The sequence below is a fragment of the Lates calcarifer genome, linkage group LG14 (genome assembly GCF_001640805.2).
Source record: "Lates calcarifer isolate ASB-BC8 linkage group LG14, TLL_Latcal_v3, whole genome shotgun sequence".
Classification (NCBI taxonomy): Eukaryota; Metazoa; Chordata; class Actinopteri; family Centropomidae; genus Lates; species Lates calcarifer.
This window is the reverse complement of record NC_066846.1, coordinates 8,500,741-8,518,728: the sequence shown is the minus strand read 5'-3', so window position 1 is coordinate 8,518,728 and position 17,988 is coordinate 8,500,741. Positions and strand designations below refer to the sequence as shown.

Below are 17,988 nucleotides of genomic sequence, written 5' to 3'. Positions count from 1 at the left end.
ATACCTTGTTCTTAATTTGACTATGTAGCTGTCCATTTTAACAATTTATTATATCCGACACCTGGAAATTAATGTTGTCAATTAATATACCAGTTGTAGGTATAATAGGGATCAGGTAGAGCAAGATAATGTACTGGACAAATTCATCTTAATGCAGAGGTGTAGGACAACTAGAATAAAAGTGAAATATTTGCATTTAGATACTTTTCACTGCTGGTGCACTTAATGAAACTGAAGGCAGTGAGTCATGTATCATAGTCCAGCAGGTAGAATCATTCAGTGTTTGTTTAACTCAGCTAAAGAAGTAGCATTTTGGATCATAAGACAAAATTTAAACTCAACACAATATTATTTTGACCCAAATTCAGATATCTGCAGCATACTGAGGCCAGAATACAGTGTGTGCAGGACATCAGAACACACCAGACAAAGCTCATGTTCACAAACTGACTTCTTTTTGAATCCCATCCTAAAATAACAAAGTCTGACCAGTATGTAAGTATCAAATTTATTCTCAAATACACAAACAAAAGGTGGCAATATGAAACCAAACAATGTGACACAGTCAATGTCATTCTTTTTGAAATGTTGACTCTTCATTTAGCACCTTAATAGTTGGGTTACACATGATTTATATAGTCACTCATACAAAAAATGAAATAGGTGAATAATGCGAGTCAGTAACATAAAAATAAGCATGGGGAGCTGGGGCGTTTGGATCACAGTAACTTAAGATATACACTGCATGTAATCAGAAAGTACCGCTTTCAGTATCTTATTTTCACCAACTAGTACCATTAAGCCTCTACAGTCCCATACCACAAACCATGGTACTCCTCACAAAAAGAGTTTTATTTGACGACTAGGCCTAGACAGTGATTACTAAACACAAGTTCACCTGACATATTTGGACCTATTTTCTTTTCACATTAGAGCTTGCTGTTCTGTGTTATTGCATTTACATAGGAGTAGTAGATATATACAGAAAAAGTTCATTGTCAAACAATGCTGGAACAAGAGGAGTTTTTTTTTATGTACTTGGAGTGTGAAAAAAAACGTCTCTAAAAATGTAAAAGAGTAAGGCACTTGATATGCCCCCTGTGCCGCCAGCGACTCTGGCATGATCCAGATGTATGTATAGGATTGTATCCTTTTCAAGTACTCAGTGTACCTGGCGCCCTCTAGTGTTAAACTGTGGTCTGTGCGTTTCCTGGATGGGCAGCTCTGAGATACATGGCTGATTTGGGAAGGTGCTTTCCCTCTTAAGAGATTATATTTCTGTTTTGAGAACTGCGTAACCAGAGTGAGAGTTTGCTCTTTGAGAAAAACAAATTCACTCTAAGCAGAAATAAGAAAGCAGAGCTGATCTTTGTTGATTTAGATTTGAAAGAAATGAGTTATATAATGATTCTGAATGAGAGAAACTAGACTTTGTAGACACATCTAATCAGACCATATCCCACATATCTTTTCATTTTGTCTTATTTTCTTTGTCAATATTAAACCCTGTTCTCACCAAATTTGTAACAAGTGCCCTCAATCCAATAGGCACTTGTGAGCTCAACAAGCTACCACCAGATCCTCGTCAAAACAAGTGGGAACCGTACACTAACTTCACATGAATGGTCACTCAACACTGAAAAACTACATGACATCCACAAAGAACTCGCTGGGGTTGCCCATGGCCAGGTGGAACGACTGGCGCGATGCAGTCAGCTCTGGGGGTACCGAGCCAAGGTCACGGGTGGGTGGTGCACCGGGAGGTCCCCCCGGAGTGGAGGAAGGGGGCGGAGGTAAAGCTGGATGCATGGAAGGTGTGGGCAGCTGCTGCGTGTGAGGGAGGGCATGAGCGGCCGCCATGGCCGGGTGCGGGTGCTGGGGCACCATCATTACCATCATGGGGTTGTAAGGCAGGATGCCCGGCGGGTAGGGGGACATGTGGGGCGGCTGGGGCATGCGGTGGTGGTGCGAGCGCTGGGAGGAGGCGTGGCTGTGCTCGCTGGGGGCAGCGGAACCGTGGCCGCGCCGCAGGCTGCTGCGGGTGGAGTACTCCGATTCGCTACCGCTGCCGGAGCGTGAGTCAGCCCCGCCACCTTCTCCGCCCCCGCCGGAGGGGGATTTCTCCCCTCCGCCCACAGTGCTGCCGGGACCTTTACTGCTGCGACGTCGCTCACCCTCGCTTCTCGTCGACCCGCTGCTCCGGCTCCCTGGAGTCAGACAGAAAATGCTTTTTAGACTCTTTACCTGCTGTTTGCCTGCTGAACAGCAAAAAGTCAGTAAACCCAGTCAGTCCCTTCAGATTTACACACCCCTCTCACCTTCACTGTGCTGGCTGCCTGTGCTGCCGGGGGCGTAGCTGTAGCTGGTGAGCTCGTGGTACGGAGGCGGCTGGCTGGAGTAGGGATGTGTGGGGTAGGGCTGATAGGGGAAGGTGTGCATCATGGGCCACGGTGAGGCCCCGGGGAGCGGCAGGGGGGCCAAGGTGTCCTGGTCTGAGGCACCGCTGGAGCCATCGTTGTCATTCAGGGACAGATTGGCCATGTCTGAGAGGGGGAGGATGAACAATGGATAAATCCAAACAGATTATAGCACTTCTGCAGTTACACAATGCTCCTGAAAACATCACAGTATCTTTGTTTTTGTATCATGTTACCCCTTAGCATGAATATATTTATTTTTTGCATGCATTAGAAACCAGACATGCCATGGCAACTAAACCTGGAATAGCGGCTGCAGCTTGTGGGCAGTTTGTTGTTGTTTTTTCTTACTGGTTGTTGTCAGGTTTGTTTGTTTTGTTTTTTTTTTACAGAGATTCTACATTTAGAGATGGCAGGACATTAAAGAAATACTTCCATAACTGAAATGCCGCCCTGCAACCACCAGCGTGTCCACAGAAGGCATGTGTACAAAATGTGATTAAGTATGACGTTCAGCAGATCTGATTCGAGTCTTTGATGTCTAAGTGTTTTTTCCAGCAACTCACAGTTCTCGCAGTCGCTCAGGTCCCCAAACACGTAGTAGCACTGTTCAGAGAAGGTGATCTTGTTAACGGTGTGCCGGATGAAGCCGGCCTTCAGCAGGTTGCTGGCGTACTTCCTGGCTTCGCGGCGGTCCTGGAAACCCTCGATGTGGTGGAACAGCCACTCGACGACGTCCGAGCCTGATGGTGGACGCAGAGAGAAGATAAGCTTAAAGACATTTTTGCACTGTGGATGCCCAGTATATATAATAAAATAAAGTAAAAAAATGTATTAGCATTCATACATGCATACTATAATAAAATAAAATTAGAATGGTGATGATATATGGCGATGAAACGCAGGATGCCAGTTACTATGTTACACATTATCGGAGAGGAAAGACTGTGGTTGTATGTATATTACATGTGTAGAAATAATACAGTTTAAAAACATATAAGCTGCATTAAGGTGTCAATCGCACTGCAAGATATCGGAATAATTTAAATGCAATGCAGAGGTCAACATCCGAGGGAAACACATGCAAAAGTTGTTCCAAACAGAGTTAAATGTTTGTGGTACGCAGGACTTAATTTGAAGCAGCGAAGCAGCAGCGCAAATCAGATTTTGGTGTTGAAATTTATGGTCACGCAAGAAAAAAAAACTTCAAAAAACTGTTTTTATGAAATAAATACAGTGGTATTTCTGTGCTCTCAGTGGAAATTTGTGTCATGACACATGTCATGACACATGATAATTAAGTGTCAGAGTCTGTAACTGACATCTTCAAGGAGAATTCAGCGATAAACAATTTAGCATTTTAAAGACACAACAAACTACAGGCTCCATCTGACAAAACTGAATTAACTAAGAGCTTCAGCTGAATGGAATCTGCCTGCCTGATCAACAGTAAGCTGCTGCATTTTTACTACAATAAGAAAGAAATGTCAGAAAAAAAAATTCTAGTAAAAACAGTAATTGCACACAACCCAAAACTTTTATTTTCAAAAAGAACAAAATGGGCAAACATGTAGTTTATGTAATTACTCCTTGTGATTCTGCTGCAGGTGATTCCAATTTAACAGATGTTTTCAGTCCAAACAGGCACACACACTCACAGTACTTTAAGGGTTTTTTTTCCATCCACAAGTCACACGGTTTTAATTCTGTGAACATAATGGCTGCCCTGTAAAATCCTGCGAGGCACAGAGAGTTCATGAAACTCCTTTTTTCTGCCCTTGTTTCCACTCGTTTTTTGTCTTACCGAGGAAAGCGTTGGGGATGGTGATTTTGAGCCACATGCGGTCCCTGACCTCCAGACCAGACTCAGGTGAGGCCATGGCCTTGGCGACTGACGCCATGTCAGAGTGTAGTGATAGGTTGAAGTCGTCGAAACCTGAAGAGACAGAGAGACAGAGAGGGGAGAGAGATTTAGGAAACCTGAAGAGGAAGAAGTGTAGACGTGCAAGGATAAATGAAAGAATGAGTGAGAGATGAAATCAGAAACTGGGTCAAAACAACAAGGCAAGGAGTGGGACTTTGAAAAGGAGATCAAAGGGAGGAAAGCAGTAGACATCATTTATCACATCATATAACAGCAGCAGAGGCAGAAAGACAGATGTGAAAGATGATTCCTATGTCATTACAAGAGAAAGGCAGACGGAAACTGTTACAGGAAAAAGATACTTTACAGTAATGGCCATCACTCAGGTCTGGAATATCGACAGACTGACAAAGAAACTAGGCGAGGTTTAAAAGTGGAGCAGAGGATAAAGAGGAGAGGTGAGTTACAGCGTGCAGAAAGTGAATATGGAAAGAGGCTCTCACGTTCGGTCTCGGTGACAGAGGAGGAGGAGGTGATGGTGCTGAGGGAGGAGCTGCCTGGGTAGGGAGGGTAAGCCCCGGTCATGGCCACTGAGTGGCTTACCCACGCTGCTGGGTCGATGGGCCGGATCGGTTCATCTGCACGGGGGTGGGGGGGGGGGAAGATTAGGAAACTCTTACTGACCCCCGACATTAACGACAGAGAAACAGCTGGTTTGTCATGGGGGTGAGGGAGTGTGGTACTCACTGCGAGGCAGAGTGAAGTAGCCCTGAGGAGAAGGGTCCCAGCACTTAGCCACTGTGAGGATGATGGGCCTGGCAAAGAAATCACCATCAATCAAAAACCTGCTCATAAAAACGTTTCTCCTAAAACTGTGAGAGAGCACTCACCCTGGCTTGTGTACGATCTCTCTCAGCACCCGCACTGCGTCGTCATTACTCATGTTCTCAAAGTTGATGTCGTTCACCTTGGTGAGAATCAGAGCATGTTATCGAAACACATCTCAGCACACCAGTAGGGTTTAACTACAAGTTGAGTTGTCCCTAAGCTGGGAAAGATCCTGAAATGAGCCTCACGATGTCTCAAAACATTCATCTACAGAGTCATTTGAAAGGAAAATAAACACACTCTTTCTGATTTAGGATTATGTCATTATCCCTGCTCACCTGCAGCAGCATGTCGCCAGGTTCTATGCGTCCGTCCGCAGCCACAGCTCCTCCCTTCATGATGGAGCCGATGTAGATGCCTCCATCGCCTCTTTCATTGCTCTGACCGACAATGCTGATGCCCAGGAAGTTGTACTTCTCTGTATTGTTGAGAAATCAGAATAGCGTTAATGCTATGCCTTCCAGAGACACTCAGGTTCAAAGACTCGAACACATCAGGAGTTTACAGACCCATGTTGAGAGTGACGGTGATGATGTTCAAGGACATTGTGGAGTCTGTCACGCTGCTGAAGGAGGAGGCCTGGAGTGGAAAAACACAAGAATGCACGATGAGATTTGCTTAAAAATTCACAGACACAGATTTTATCAGAGCAATCACACACAGAGATAAACTGGAGTTAGCAAAAACCATGAGGAAATGTAAAGCAAAGAGATAAGACATGAAGGAATCATCAGAGGGGTCTGCACATACCCTCTCCAGGCGTGGGGGGCGCTGTTTCCTGCGTCGACGGTGCCGTTTGAGAAGCCTGGAGGCTGTGCTCTGCTCTGTTGCGCTGCTGAACCTGCAAGTTCAAGGGTCACCCAGAGGTGAAAGGTCAGACGTAAACTTTTTTTACAGGCTTGTTTCTGTTCCCGCCCCTTTTGTGTCTGGCACCCGCCAAGATAATGGGGAAGTTAATTATGGAGTCTTGAGCGAAATTTTTATTTTCCAGTCTTGGTTATAAAATCAAATGTCTAATCCATATCCAAACCTCCACTCCGAGAAAATAAAAACAATCCTGCAACACAATAAAACAATAAGAAAAACATACAAAAATACAAAAACGCAGCCAGAGTATTTCAGCTTGGAGACGCATGAAGAAACACTCTGATGGAGTCATTTTATTGGTACTGGTATTAACCCTTATTATGACAGCTGGTCAAGTACAAAACATTAAACTTCTCTAGAAAGATATGGTGGCAACTGCAGCCAAAACATAAAAATGATGAATGTAACAATTGTTTTTAAACTAAAAAGAAGGAGAAAATGTTTAAAGCAAAGCAAAAAGTTAAGTGGTAAAAACATTAACTGATCTTAAGCTTTCTAGTTTTTATTTCCTGTTTTGATACACAAACATCTTGCCATTCCATGGCATACATATAATTTCAGGAGGCTGGATTCCTCAGTTAACCTTCTTCTCTTTCATTAATCTCTCACCTGCTCATGGTGTCGTCGTCCTCTGAGTCACAGAAACTGGTCGTTTCCAGCTCGCTGCTCATCACTGTGCTGGAGCTCTCATATCCCGCCAGGTGGCGCTCCAGACGACTCTGGCCGTTCATACGAGGCCCTGGGACACCGCAGAAGAAGAGGAAGACAAGAGGGGAAAATACCCACGGTAAATTGTCATGTTTGCTCAAGTCAGTGTGTTTTTTGTTTTGTTTTTTTTCCCCATAGCTCACAAACATTCCTCACATCTCAACATTCCCTGATTATATCACGATCTGTTGACTGTTTGGATGCTGGGAGCGTGCCAGATCTCGATGGCACAACATCCTAAAGGAGCGTTTTTTTCCCCAACATCAGCGCTGCGATCTCTGTGTTTCTCACCATGTTGCTCCATGCTCTCTCTGTGACGAGGTCTCTCTCTCCTAAAAGAAACTACAGACTCGGTTTCAGTCTGATCGTCCAGAGTCTCCACGCTGCCTGTGGCATTGGGACTGGAAGAGAAGAGGCAGAAGCACAGCTGGAATTAAACACGGCTGGAATTCAGCATTTAAGTGTTTTCATGGAACAACTTTGCTGAAGTGATAAGCGTGGCTGTTTTTCCAAATATGGTATTCACAATAACAACAAGCAGTCAAATGATTTAGCATTAATGTCCTACAACACAGTAAGTAGCACCAAACCTTTACACGTGAGTAAACTTCTACTGGACTTTTAAAGCACTCAGAATAGTCAGTCATATAGTACACTTCTTATATAACTTCAGCTTTATTGTTACAGACAGTGTGACCCAGTTACACTTGTCACTACAATGCAATTCTTAGGAGATCATTTTTCACTGTATCCAAACATGGTCTGACACTGAAACTTTGATCTCCTGCGGCTGTGCTTAAAAGATCAGATGACAGAGCAGCTATTTGCCTGTCAAGTGTAAGCACGGCTCTATATGATGACTATCGAAGATCAAATTCACGTTTGACTGTGTGATTTTATTGATGGTTGGTTGGTTTAGCGGTGGTGTGATGTCACCTAGACTTGGAGTTTCCATCAGTGTAAATCTATAGCTTCCACTTATCATCCTTAACATTTATGCAACTGTGTATGATTTATAATGTCATGCTGTCAAATGAAGTAAACCAAATGAACTAAAAGCATTAATGAAACATTTCAGGCTGAAGCACTGCAGAATTACTGGTTAATTTGTTTGTTGCTGAGCAGAGCAAAGACAGGTTATAGAAACTGTTTACAGTCTGCAACAGAGCAGACTCATCACTGACATCTTGAGCAGTGTTTCTCCTAAGCAATTCACTGTGTAGAGAAGTCCATACTGATATTGATATTTGAGAGTTTAGAAATCCAATAACAACATATCAGCTGAAGTTTTTTTAAACACAAACAAACAACAGAGTCACTTTTGCCGCTGTCTCGTGTCAGAGACCAGGTGACCACCCTGTCACATCCACAGCTGGTAAAAGGCCAATGTGCACATAGCAACAAGCACATGCCCCAATAAGGCGACAAGGGGCCACAGGCTTCAGCAACACACAAACAGAAACAGACACAGGTAGACAAAGAAAGTGTTGGTGCGTGGCGACAGCTAGCTGAAGAAAAAAAAAAAAACGTCTTCATCAGGCTGTCACAGTGACCCCGCAATTTGAAGAATTACATATAATTTTCTAGTATGAGCAGCGGCCTTGATCCGGCTCCAAATACAGCATGGAAAGAAATAACTAACGGTGGTTAATTCTCCACCGCCTGCAAACCGCACATTTAGTGGAAGCTAAAAAAGAAATTGTTTAATTTGAAATTGGATTCAAAAACCATCAGGCCACCGGCCAAAGAGGACCAACAGGACGAGGTCCAAACATGAGAAATGAATGAGCATGCTGCAGGCGTCGTGAGAGAGTGAACTGATGGTGTGAACTCCATCTGACCCCTAAACCAAACGTGAGGAGCTCCAGACAACATACTTCTCAAGGAGCTAAGAGCTATGGTAAGAAGTTATTAAAACTACAGATACTTAGTTTGTTTTGGACTCTACAGACCCTGTTCAAATTACTGTATCCTCATTTTTTAGTGGGATAAAATGGGTGTTACAGACAGTAGTAGAGGATACTTTTGTTTTCTATTTTCACACTCTTTACTGCTGCCATAATCACCACTTTTCAGATCAAATGACTGTTTAAAGTAAAAGGAGTTGCTCTTGGTGACAAGCCCACAGAGAATTAACAACCGCCTCTGCAGTTCCCCTCAGCTCTGTGGAGTGTTTCAGCCTCTTTCAGCCCATTGTTTTGGTTTTACAACCTGCAACTCTGCTGTTTTGGTTCAGTCTCTCATCAGCATCATTTTGCATTTTGGTGCAAAAGCTCTGATAAAACACCTGACACATAACCGCAGACAGACAAAGGCAAGGATCATTTAGCAGCTAAAGAGCGAGAGATTTCCTTCAGGATTTGGTGGAAACCAAAACAGAACTAAAAGAAGTGAATATTAGACTTACATTTATCATATGGACAGAAACAGACTCCAAATGAAAGTAGCTCTGTGCCTGCCGGATGTGTAAAGAGGCAAGTGTTTGCTACCAAGTTCTCCACATTAACTTAAAAAGGTGACAACACTATTGAAAGAGCTGGTCCCAGAGCTGGTCGTGCTATTAACAAGGGCGGCCCCAGCTAAGATCAGGTTCAAATGAGCTGTAGTGTTCTCGCTATTCTTGTTGTAACCTGATACTGGGAGTGTATGAGATATTCAGGAAAATATACAGTATCTACATTACAGCTATGGCACATGTGTATGATAAGCACTGGCGAAATATGCAGGTTTTTGGCCATGTGATGTGCCTCTACTGTAAATATACAGTAGAGTAAGTGTTTCAAATGAGTGTGTGCTTTGCTTACTGGAAGGAGGGTGGTCTGGAGTCCCCGATGCCCCCTGTCCTCTCTGCAGGTGGGGGTGGCAGGGGCGGAGGAGGGGGTGAGGGCTGGGTTGTCGTTTCCACAGGAGGAACCACTGCCACTGGAGGATCTGCTGCTGGAGTGTCTGAAGATACCAGCTGAAAAAGAAAGGAAAAAAAGATTCAGACACAAAGAAAAAAAGAAGAAAGTTTCCAGTGTAAAGGTAGAGAGAGACAGGATGGAAAAAAAGGAAATATGTGGAGTGAAGAGAAATTGGCACAAAACGAGAGGTGCAAATTGAGAGAGGGCAGAGAGAAGAGAGAGGGTGAGAAAACGAGAGGAATGAAAAGGAGAAGTAGGAAGGAGGCAGAGGGTACAGGGAGGGAAAACGGGTAAGATGTCAATTACTTTGACACACAAACACTGCACTCTTTTCAGATGGACGTCTCAAGGGCATACTGAAACGCTATCCTACACTTAACCTGTCTCGCTTCATTATACAACAAAAGTGCCCACAAACGCCCACACACACATACAAGGGAACGCACATCAACAATTAGGATGAATGTCACACAGCATCCAGTTACATTAACCATTAAAACATACACGCAAAGGGAATAAAATGTAGTGAAGACCAGCAGAACAAATTAATATGGGATAAAATAGAAAAAGAAATCACTGCAGAGCACTTGGAGATGTCTGCATATATACAAGTCCAAAGCTTTTGGTGCATTCAGGGTCCTCAGATGAACAAGCTAGTGTTCCCCGTCAAAACAATTCAACCAAAAAGACTGACGTTCGCCCTCTTTACAGAGTCCCTCCCTGCTTTTCTCTCCCCACTAATGGCTATGTGACTAACTAACACTCGTCTTCTGGGATCCCTCCATCCGTCTTGGCCTGCAGATCACATATCAGTCCCTCTGGTCTCCAAGCTTTGTTCCCCTCTCTTTTAATGCCTTCCCTCGTTCTTATGCACTTAACAGATGCTTTTCGGCCTCAAACCTGCTTATCTGGGCCAAGTCCCCATGTTTTTGTCTGTATTCAAATGTAACCTGCTGGGTGGGGTGCAACAACTGGGCCGTCAGCTGGAGAAGTGGAAAGTATGAAAACTGTACCTGGCAACTCGCTGCACTGTAACCGGTAACACGCTGCGCTGCTCGACGCTCGCAAGCTTGAGTATCGATTAACGCAATGAGAGAAACATTTGCCTTCCTCTTGATTTGTTCTGCAAACTGGAAAAGTCCATTTAACTCCACATGTCACATCTTCACTTACTGTAATACGCCAATTTTTGTCTGTTCTGATTCTTAAACCAAGTACAAAAACTGTCAGTGGTCACTTTTTCAATTCAACAGCTCCGCTATAAACTCCACTCATCCAATATTTGTAATATCTAATTTCTGTTAACATTGTCAGAAATGTGTAAACTGTGTGTAGCTGTGTGATACTGGACAGTGTTTCTAACTTTGGTCAGCCTTATTGAACGTACAAGAGGACGGCAGAAAAACATCTGAATATAATGCAGATATGAAAAGACAGAAGGTAAAATTGGTGTACCTAATAAAGTGGCCACTGACTGAATTGTAATTTAAGATACATCACAGCTGGTTACCTGCAGAGTTGCATTAACCACAAACTGGTATAAAAATTAATCTGCAAGGCTTAAAACATGGATGAACATGAGAAAATGGCAGAATGGATCAGATTCACTGCAAACAACAAACACATTATCATCTGGCAAGGGATAAATCTAAGAGCAATAAATATATAATGATATTATGATTACAGGACTAAGAAATCAGTCCTCTGGGCTTGTTTCCCTCTTCTTTTGTAAATTATCTTTAAATGTCACGAGGATAAAATGATAAAAAGATACCACGAAAAGATAATCATGTTGTGAAAATTCTTTGTTGTAATTGAATCATCCACAACTAAGAAAAAGACATGACAATAGATGTAATGAAAATAAATTACAGTCTTGGTAAACTTACAGTGCACGCTATCAGCTACAGTGACTCAGACTGTGGCTGAAGCTCAAAGAATATTTTTCTCATGGATCTTTCCTCCTGTTTAACCTGGCTCTCACTCTTTTAAAAGATTACTCCAAAGATATTTTATGCCAAACACTCTCCCAAACATAAGTCTACACTACAAAATGAATATGATATACAGTTATGCAAATGTAATGAGTGAAATCTGAACTTTAATTGCTCCATTTTATTGCTGCTTGTTAGACAAGATCATGAGTCTGAGGGAGGTCTGGAGGAATGCACAGGAAAAGGAAAAGTGGTTTGTGAAAACAGCCTCTGGCTGATAATGTTGGCTGACTTTTGAGATAAAAGCCGAGTCTTGACAGTTTAAGACAAACCTCAGTGGGAAATTTGGTAACAATGGTTACCAGTGAGATCTTTATACCTCCCATTTCCATTTTGATTAGAAATACGTAGCAGGTTTATTATTTCTTACCCATGACACCACTCTGCCGTTGAAGCACGGTAACTTGGCGCCGTCATCGGAAATCTCTTCTTTCACCACCCTGAAAAGCAGAGAGACACAGTGAGGCTGAGGAGGTATAAATTTTTCTGCCCTCATAACATTATAGCCTGGTATGTGGTGTCTGGATGGTACAGCAGCGTGGAGGAATGAGGGAGGAAAACTATACCAAGGCTTTGGCCTTGTCATAAAGAAAAAGGGAAGGGAATTAAATGGTTTACATTACTGACACATTACATGAAAATTATGAGGCTATGACAACAACATAGCTGAACTAAATCAAATACCAGGCTTATTTCCCATGTTCCTTTTACATGCGGCACCAGGTGTTTTATAGATCAGTCTGCGGCTAAAACAACTGACTACAGAGGCTTATATCACATTTAATACAACAGCTGAAAACTCCTGTCAAATTTGAAATAGATTTCACCAGAAAGTGATGGTAATGTGATGGCTGTCGGGTAATATGTGACCTAGGAAAAAATGGAGGTTCAAAGAGCTCAGAAGTTCAGACAAAGTACGGTGATGGTGCTCTTGGGTGGGGAACACAAAAAGGAAAAATCGAAGGCACTCCTCTGGCTAAAAAGTTTAGATGTCTTTGTTCAGATGGATATGTCATGATGAAATTCATAAAATGGACTCATGCAACCCCCCCCGTAGAGGCACAAACAGCCTTCATCAGGGTGTGTCTGAAGCTGTCTGTGCCAAAACGCGTGGGTTGTTACTTCTTTTTTTTTTTTTTTTGATTTTATGAACACGTAACCTAACTGATCTGAACCTTTTGGACATTTAGGAAAGAATGTGTGTAAATGAATCCACCCTGCAAGCTACAGGTGGACAATAAGGACAAAATCCTCATCACTATATGTCTCTTTACAACTCAATATCAATATATATCATAACATAGTAAACAGAGAATGTTTGTAGATAAAATCATGTGTCTGTTTTTGGTAAATTCTGTAAATTAAATATCTGTGTTTCATCACACTTGATGCAAAACTCATGCAAAAGTCAGTGCTGCTCATTGATTTGCAGCTTTGCTCACAATAACCCAAAACCAGGTGATAATACACATTGTTGGACACATTTATTTTGTCTCTTAGTTAGATCATGGTGTCGCCCACCCAACTGCTGGCTTTTGAGCACTTGTACATGTTCATGTTTTTTGTGTTAAGTTGAGGGAATTTGCCTTTTTGGCTTAAAGGTATTTTATCCCTCATGACTTTGATTTTCCTTGTGTGGGATCAAAACAGTTCATCTTATCTTAATGTCATTTTTGCACTGTTATAAATGGTTTAACTCAGCAATAGAAGCAACCATTCAGTCACTGAGCTTCACTCTGTGTCGTCAAAACAAACCTCACTAGTAATGAAAGTGCAATTACATTGCTGATTATACTTGGATCTAATAGTATTTACCAAAATACCGCTCGAGCCTGGCGCCATGACTCAGCACAGTGAATATCAAAGAAAAGAATGAATGCAACTAATTGGCTAAGTGAGATGCACTATGGACTTTCTTCTGGGACATCAACGAGCTTAACACACACACACACAACACAACACAACCTGGTGGTTGAATATGCATGTAAATCCAACACACGTAATAGTAACCTCTTGGAAACAGCCACTGCCGGAGCCCAGTCTCCACATGGCCAAAGCTCCTTAAACTCTTCCTCCATGTTTGTCAGAAAGGCAAACATTCGGCCACTACATCATTACAGTAGTTTACTGGGACAGGGGGTTGGGCACGAGTGCCACAGAGAGGACACTCGGCTGCTGCTAACCCCTTCAAAAGTTTTTCATTTTCCAGATTCATCTGCCAACGTGCCTCCTCTTATGTGTGTGAGACTTGGTCAGGCTCCACTGGGTTTTCGTAAGCAGCTGTTGAGAGCTGGTTTTGTGGGCGAGTGTTAGCGTACGGCCAGATTGTTGCGGGCGCCGGTGGGGGAGCTTGTCACAGGAAGCCTTAAGCTTCTGAGAACTTGTGCCACCCAATGTTAGATAACAAACAAGCATTTCCTCGGCCGGATTTATTTAACTTCTCCTCCTCACACGCTGCGAGAAGCTGCATCCAGACGGCGGATGAACAGATGCCACATTCTTCTCCTGAGAGTGTAATTGTCTTCATTCCTCGGGCCTCCAAACAAACAAATGACCGCAGTCAAGTCATTTCACACACACTCTGAAATACCTCTAATAATGCACAAATAGCCCTGAAATATGTTGTGTCCTGCTGGATTTACTAAAACCTCCCCCACTTCCCTTTTCCCCCCAGTCCCTTACTACCATTAAATTCCTCACTGCTAACACAGCATCTCTTTTCTAACAATTAATCTTACTGAAACAGCTCCCTGACCCCCCCCCCACCAGCACACGAATGCACCAGAATATCCAATAACCCTCTCCTCTTCCCTCTCCCTGTGGACAACCCCAGAAACCCAGCAAATGGTGCCTGTCCTGCCCCAGGTTCCCAGCACCGGGCCCTGGTCTTGGCCTGCTCTCCCCGCTCCACGGACCCCCCCCCCCCCCCACTGCCACACACACAGCTCTGGTCGACAGCTGGCCTCGTACCAGGGCAAATGAAAACACACGCTATTACACACTCCTCTCCTGGGTCGGAGAGAGAGGGGGAAAAAAAAGCAACACGTCCCTGCTTTGATTGGACAGCTGACTCAAAGCTACGTTTGAAATTTTTCATCTGAACTCAGTTGGAGATATTCAAATGAGAGCGTGTGATGCCAGGCTGCACAATTTTAAACTTTAAGAACTGAGTTTTTCTGCCATGCTCTCTTTGAAAGACTTTCCTTTGGTGTGGGTGGCTCTTTTTGAGATGAGGACATTTTGGCTTTTGGAAAAACACTAACATTGTGTGCTCACTTACAAGCACACCGAGGTCTAAATGTAATTACGTCCTGTCCGGTTACACAGGGACAGGCTCCTCATTTGGCCGCTAACTTGAATATTACATTGCTGATTGTGGTAAGACTAGTCAAATGAAACTTACTGAGACCATTAGAGTGCCTATAATGATTGCAGATAATAGCTTCACAGTGTTATTAGGTGGACTACACTCAGTTGTCAGTTTACTGGGTACACCTAGCTAAACCTACTGCAGTCTAATACAACAGTAATGCAGTAAATCCTCCCTCCATGAAGGTTATAACGTTCAGTTTGTGTTGAAACTCTTTTATAGAGGTGCTGATTCGACTTTATGGTTATTTTATGGTGCTGCTGGATTGTATTGTGAGGTGTCCACTAACAGGATAATGGCGCTAAAATGACTTGTCGATTAATCACATATTTCAACAACAGAAAATGCTCTGCAACTATTTTGTAAATTAAAAATGGTTTAAGTCAAAAAAAGAAAACCCAATCCATGGTTCCAGCTTCTCAGTGTGAGGATTATTCTTCTCTTCGCTGCTTCTCTATCATTGTAAACTGAATATCTTTAAGTTTTCACTGAACAAAACAAGTGATTTGAAAGCATCACCATGGGCTGGAACATGTTCCACAACTGTCTGATATTTTCTGGACCAAACAATTTATCAAGGCAATAAATGATACAATACTAATATGATGAGTTGGGTGTTTTGCAATCACAGAAGACACACGCTCAGTTTTATTCATTTACACAGGAGCTTTGTGAGCTTTCAGCACAGGCTTCAGAAATGTCCTCTTAAGAGCTACAAAGGATTTCTTCACTATCTGTTGTCTATTTTTGTGATGAAATGGTGAATAACTGACTCTGATCTGCCAGAAATGTAGCAGGAGCCAAACACAAGTTCCCAGAGCCAAAAGTGAAGCCGTAAAATCACTTACTACTCTGACCAAGCATCATTTATAATAATGCAGTTCATCTTGTTTGGAAAACTGCATTTTTACTTGATAAATAACTTAAATGATGAAAATGATTATATCAAGACATTTGAATTAATCATTTCAGTAACCTGAAGCCAGACGTTAAGCATTTTTAAAAAGGCGCTTACCACAGATTTTCTCAAACAAAAATATCTACAAGTCAGTTATTGATGTCACTGCTATTAATATTCAAATTATCTGCATGCGGGGCAGCTTTAGCCTGGCAGCTCGGCCAAGGCCTAATGAAAAGGCATCTCATCCATTTCATCTTGGTGCTGGAGTTGATATTGCAGCCCCCCTTGGCACAGGCTGCACTGGTGCCATCCAAAGAGGAAAAGAGGCAAATAGCCCAGCATTAATACTCATCCAAGACTACAATGCATTTAACAGAAGCCCTAAGGGTCTCACTGGGTGAATAAACCACAAACATGCATTCCTCTGCAGGAAAATGCACAGCAGCCACACAGACAAAAAAAAAAAAAAGATTAATTGATAGAGGGAAGAAGACAGCTCCTTGTGGAGGAGTGGGGCTGGGGGAGAGAGGGGAGAGGACGGAGGAGGAAGCCAGGGAATGAAAGGATGGCTGGCAGGCCAAAGTGTTAAAGAGGGGAGACAAAACCCTGGCTTCAGTCCCGAAAGAAAGAAAAGGCGAGGATTTCACAAGATGATGGACTGAAGGAGGGAGGGAGGGATGAGGATTAGGGTAAAGAAAAGCAGCAGGGACAGGGAATGCCTCCTATTGTGATGATGATGTTTTCTGAGAAATGCCCCAGCCTACATACCCTTAGTATTTATAGAACCACTTGGATATTCATCAGCAGTGATTATAACTCTGCAGTTTCTGATTAGGGATGTGTCGGCTGAATGGAGTCCTGACTGGCTTGGCTTCATTCAAGTTCATCCTGTCTCTACCATAAGTTATTCTCTGTGACAAATATACGACAGCCGGTCACAAGATAGGATTGCATGACTTTTTGACACGCAAACATGCATGCATTTCATTAAAGATTGCTCCTTTTTTCAAATTAACCAAGCATTGTTTGTGTAAACTTAGGCTAAGTCAATGCTAGTCCACTCGGGAAATAATGGCACATTAAACTATTGTTTTCCAGCTTTGGTCACATTTACCTAACATGAGGTGTTCACTAAAATATGAGGTGTTAACTGAACAGCTTTTATCACCTCTCGTTTTGCATGCAAACCACACAGCTCCTCTCTCCTAAAGAGAAAAAAAATCACTGCAGCTCACCCGAAGTCCTGGTCCATAGACTTGAAGAAGAATTTGTAGTTTGGCTTGTTCAAGACCTGTTTAAAATCCAGCAAAGTGATATTTTCGGCAGCAATGGGTATCTTCACCAAGTACGGCGTCTCCTCTTCGTCGATATGATAAATTATTTTGGTTTCCGCCATCTCTGCGGTTGGGTTTTCTTCTCTCTTCACCCCCCAAAAAAGTTACCACAAGAAACACACACTAAAAGAGGCGAGGTAGCGTTAACTTTGTTGAGTAGTTAGCTAGCGGTGGAGCTAGCTAGGTGGCTAACGAGACGGCAGAGGTGAAACGATGATGGCCACTGAGATTTTCAGTCCGAGCCAGAGGACGTAAAGCGTTAAAAACCCTGCTCGAAAGCTCTCTCTCCGACTTTACTAAACTAAAAACTCGCATTCCCCCTCTGTTACCGAGGGGCGAAAAAATTAAAAAAAAAACGACGGACACGCTACATTCACACGACCTAACTAGCAACAACTTTTTTCCCCCAACAAAAACATACAGGGGAGGGGGTCTAAAAACTTTTCTCCACTTTATGCGAGCCAACGCGGCGTGTGACGTAACCACGCAGCCCCCCTTTCTTTTACGTACTCTCTCAGCCATGCACCCCTGCCTCGAGCCCCCAACAATTTATTATTACTGAGGAAAAATAAATGAAAAAGTCTTTGTACGTTTGTGATACACGAATAACCAACAGAACCTCCACAACTAATTTACATTAATACACCGCACAGGTTTCTGTGCTGTGGTCTGACGCTTCTTTTTACACCATTTTGAAACAGTTTTTATCGTTTTTATTTTTTATTTTGTATGATTATTTATT

General features: G+C 42.9%; 1 protein-coding gene across 1 annotated transcript; it reads right to left on the bottom strand.

Moving 5' to 3' along the window:
• Positions 1 to 496: 496 nt before the first annotated feature.
• On the bottom strand, positions 497 to 17,711 carry dvl2 (dishevelled segment polarity protein 2). The gene is made up of 15 exons (XM_018696491.2): positions 17,148 to 17,711; positions 12,012 to 12,081; positions 9,549 to 9,703; positions 7,036 to 7,145; positions 6,646 to 6,775; positions 5,920 to 6,010; positions 5,679 to 5,748; positions 5,448 to 5,587; positions 5,172 to 5,248; positions 5,029 to 5,096; positions 4,785 to 4,919; positions 4,222 to 4,353; positions 2,984 to 3,160; positions 2,319 to 2,543; positions 497 to 2,207 (listed from the first exon to the last, which is right to left on the bottom strand). Exons 1-15 carry the CDS (start codon positions 17,306 to 17,308, stop codon positions 1,645 to 1,647), a joined length of 2,304 nt encoding a protein of 767 aa, XP_018552007.1. The 5' UTR covers positions 17,309 to 17,711; the 3' UTR covers positions 497 to 1,644.
• Between the last annotated feature and the right edge of the window lie 277 nt (positions 17,712 to 17,988).

Coding starts and splice junctions, on each gene's coding strand:
- dvl2 (XM_018696491.2), bottom strand. CDS start 17,308: ATGGCGGAAACCAAAATAATTTATCATATCGACGAAGAGGAGACGCCG. Junction 12,082..17,147: donor TCTATGGACCAGGACTTCGG/GTGAGCTGCAGT, acceptor TCTGCTTTTCAG/GGTGGTGAAAGAAGAGATTT. Junction 5,749..5,919: donor GCCCCCCACGCCTGGAGAGG/GTATGTGCAGAC, acceptor TTTCCACTCCAG/GCCTCCTCCTTCAGCAGCGT.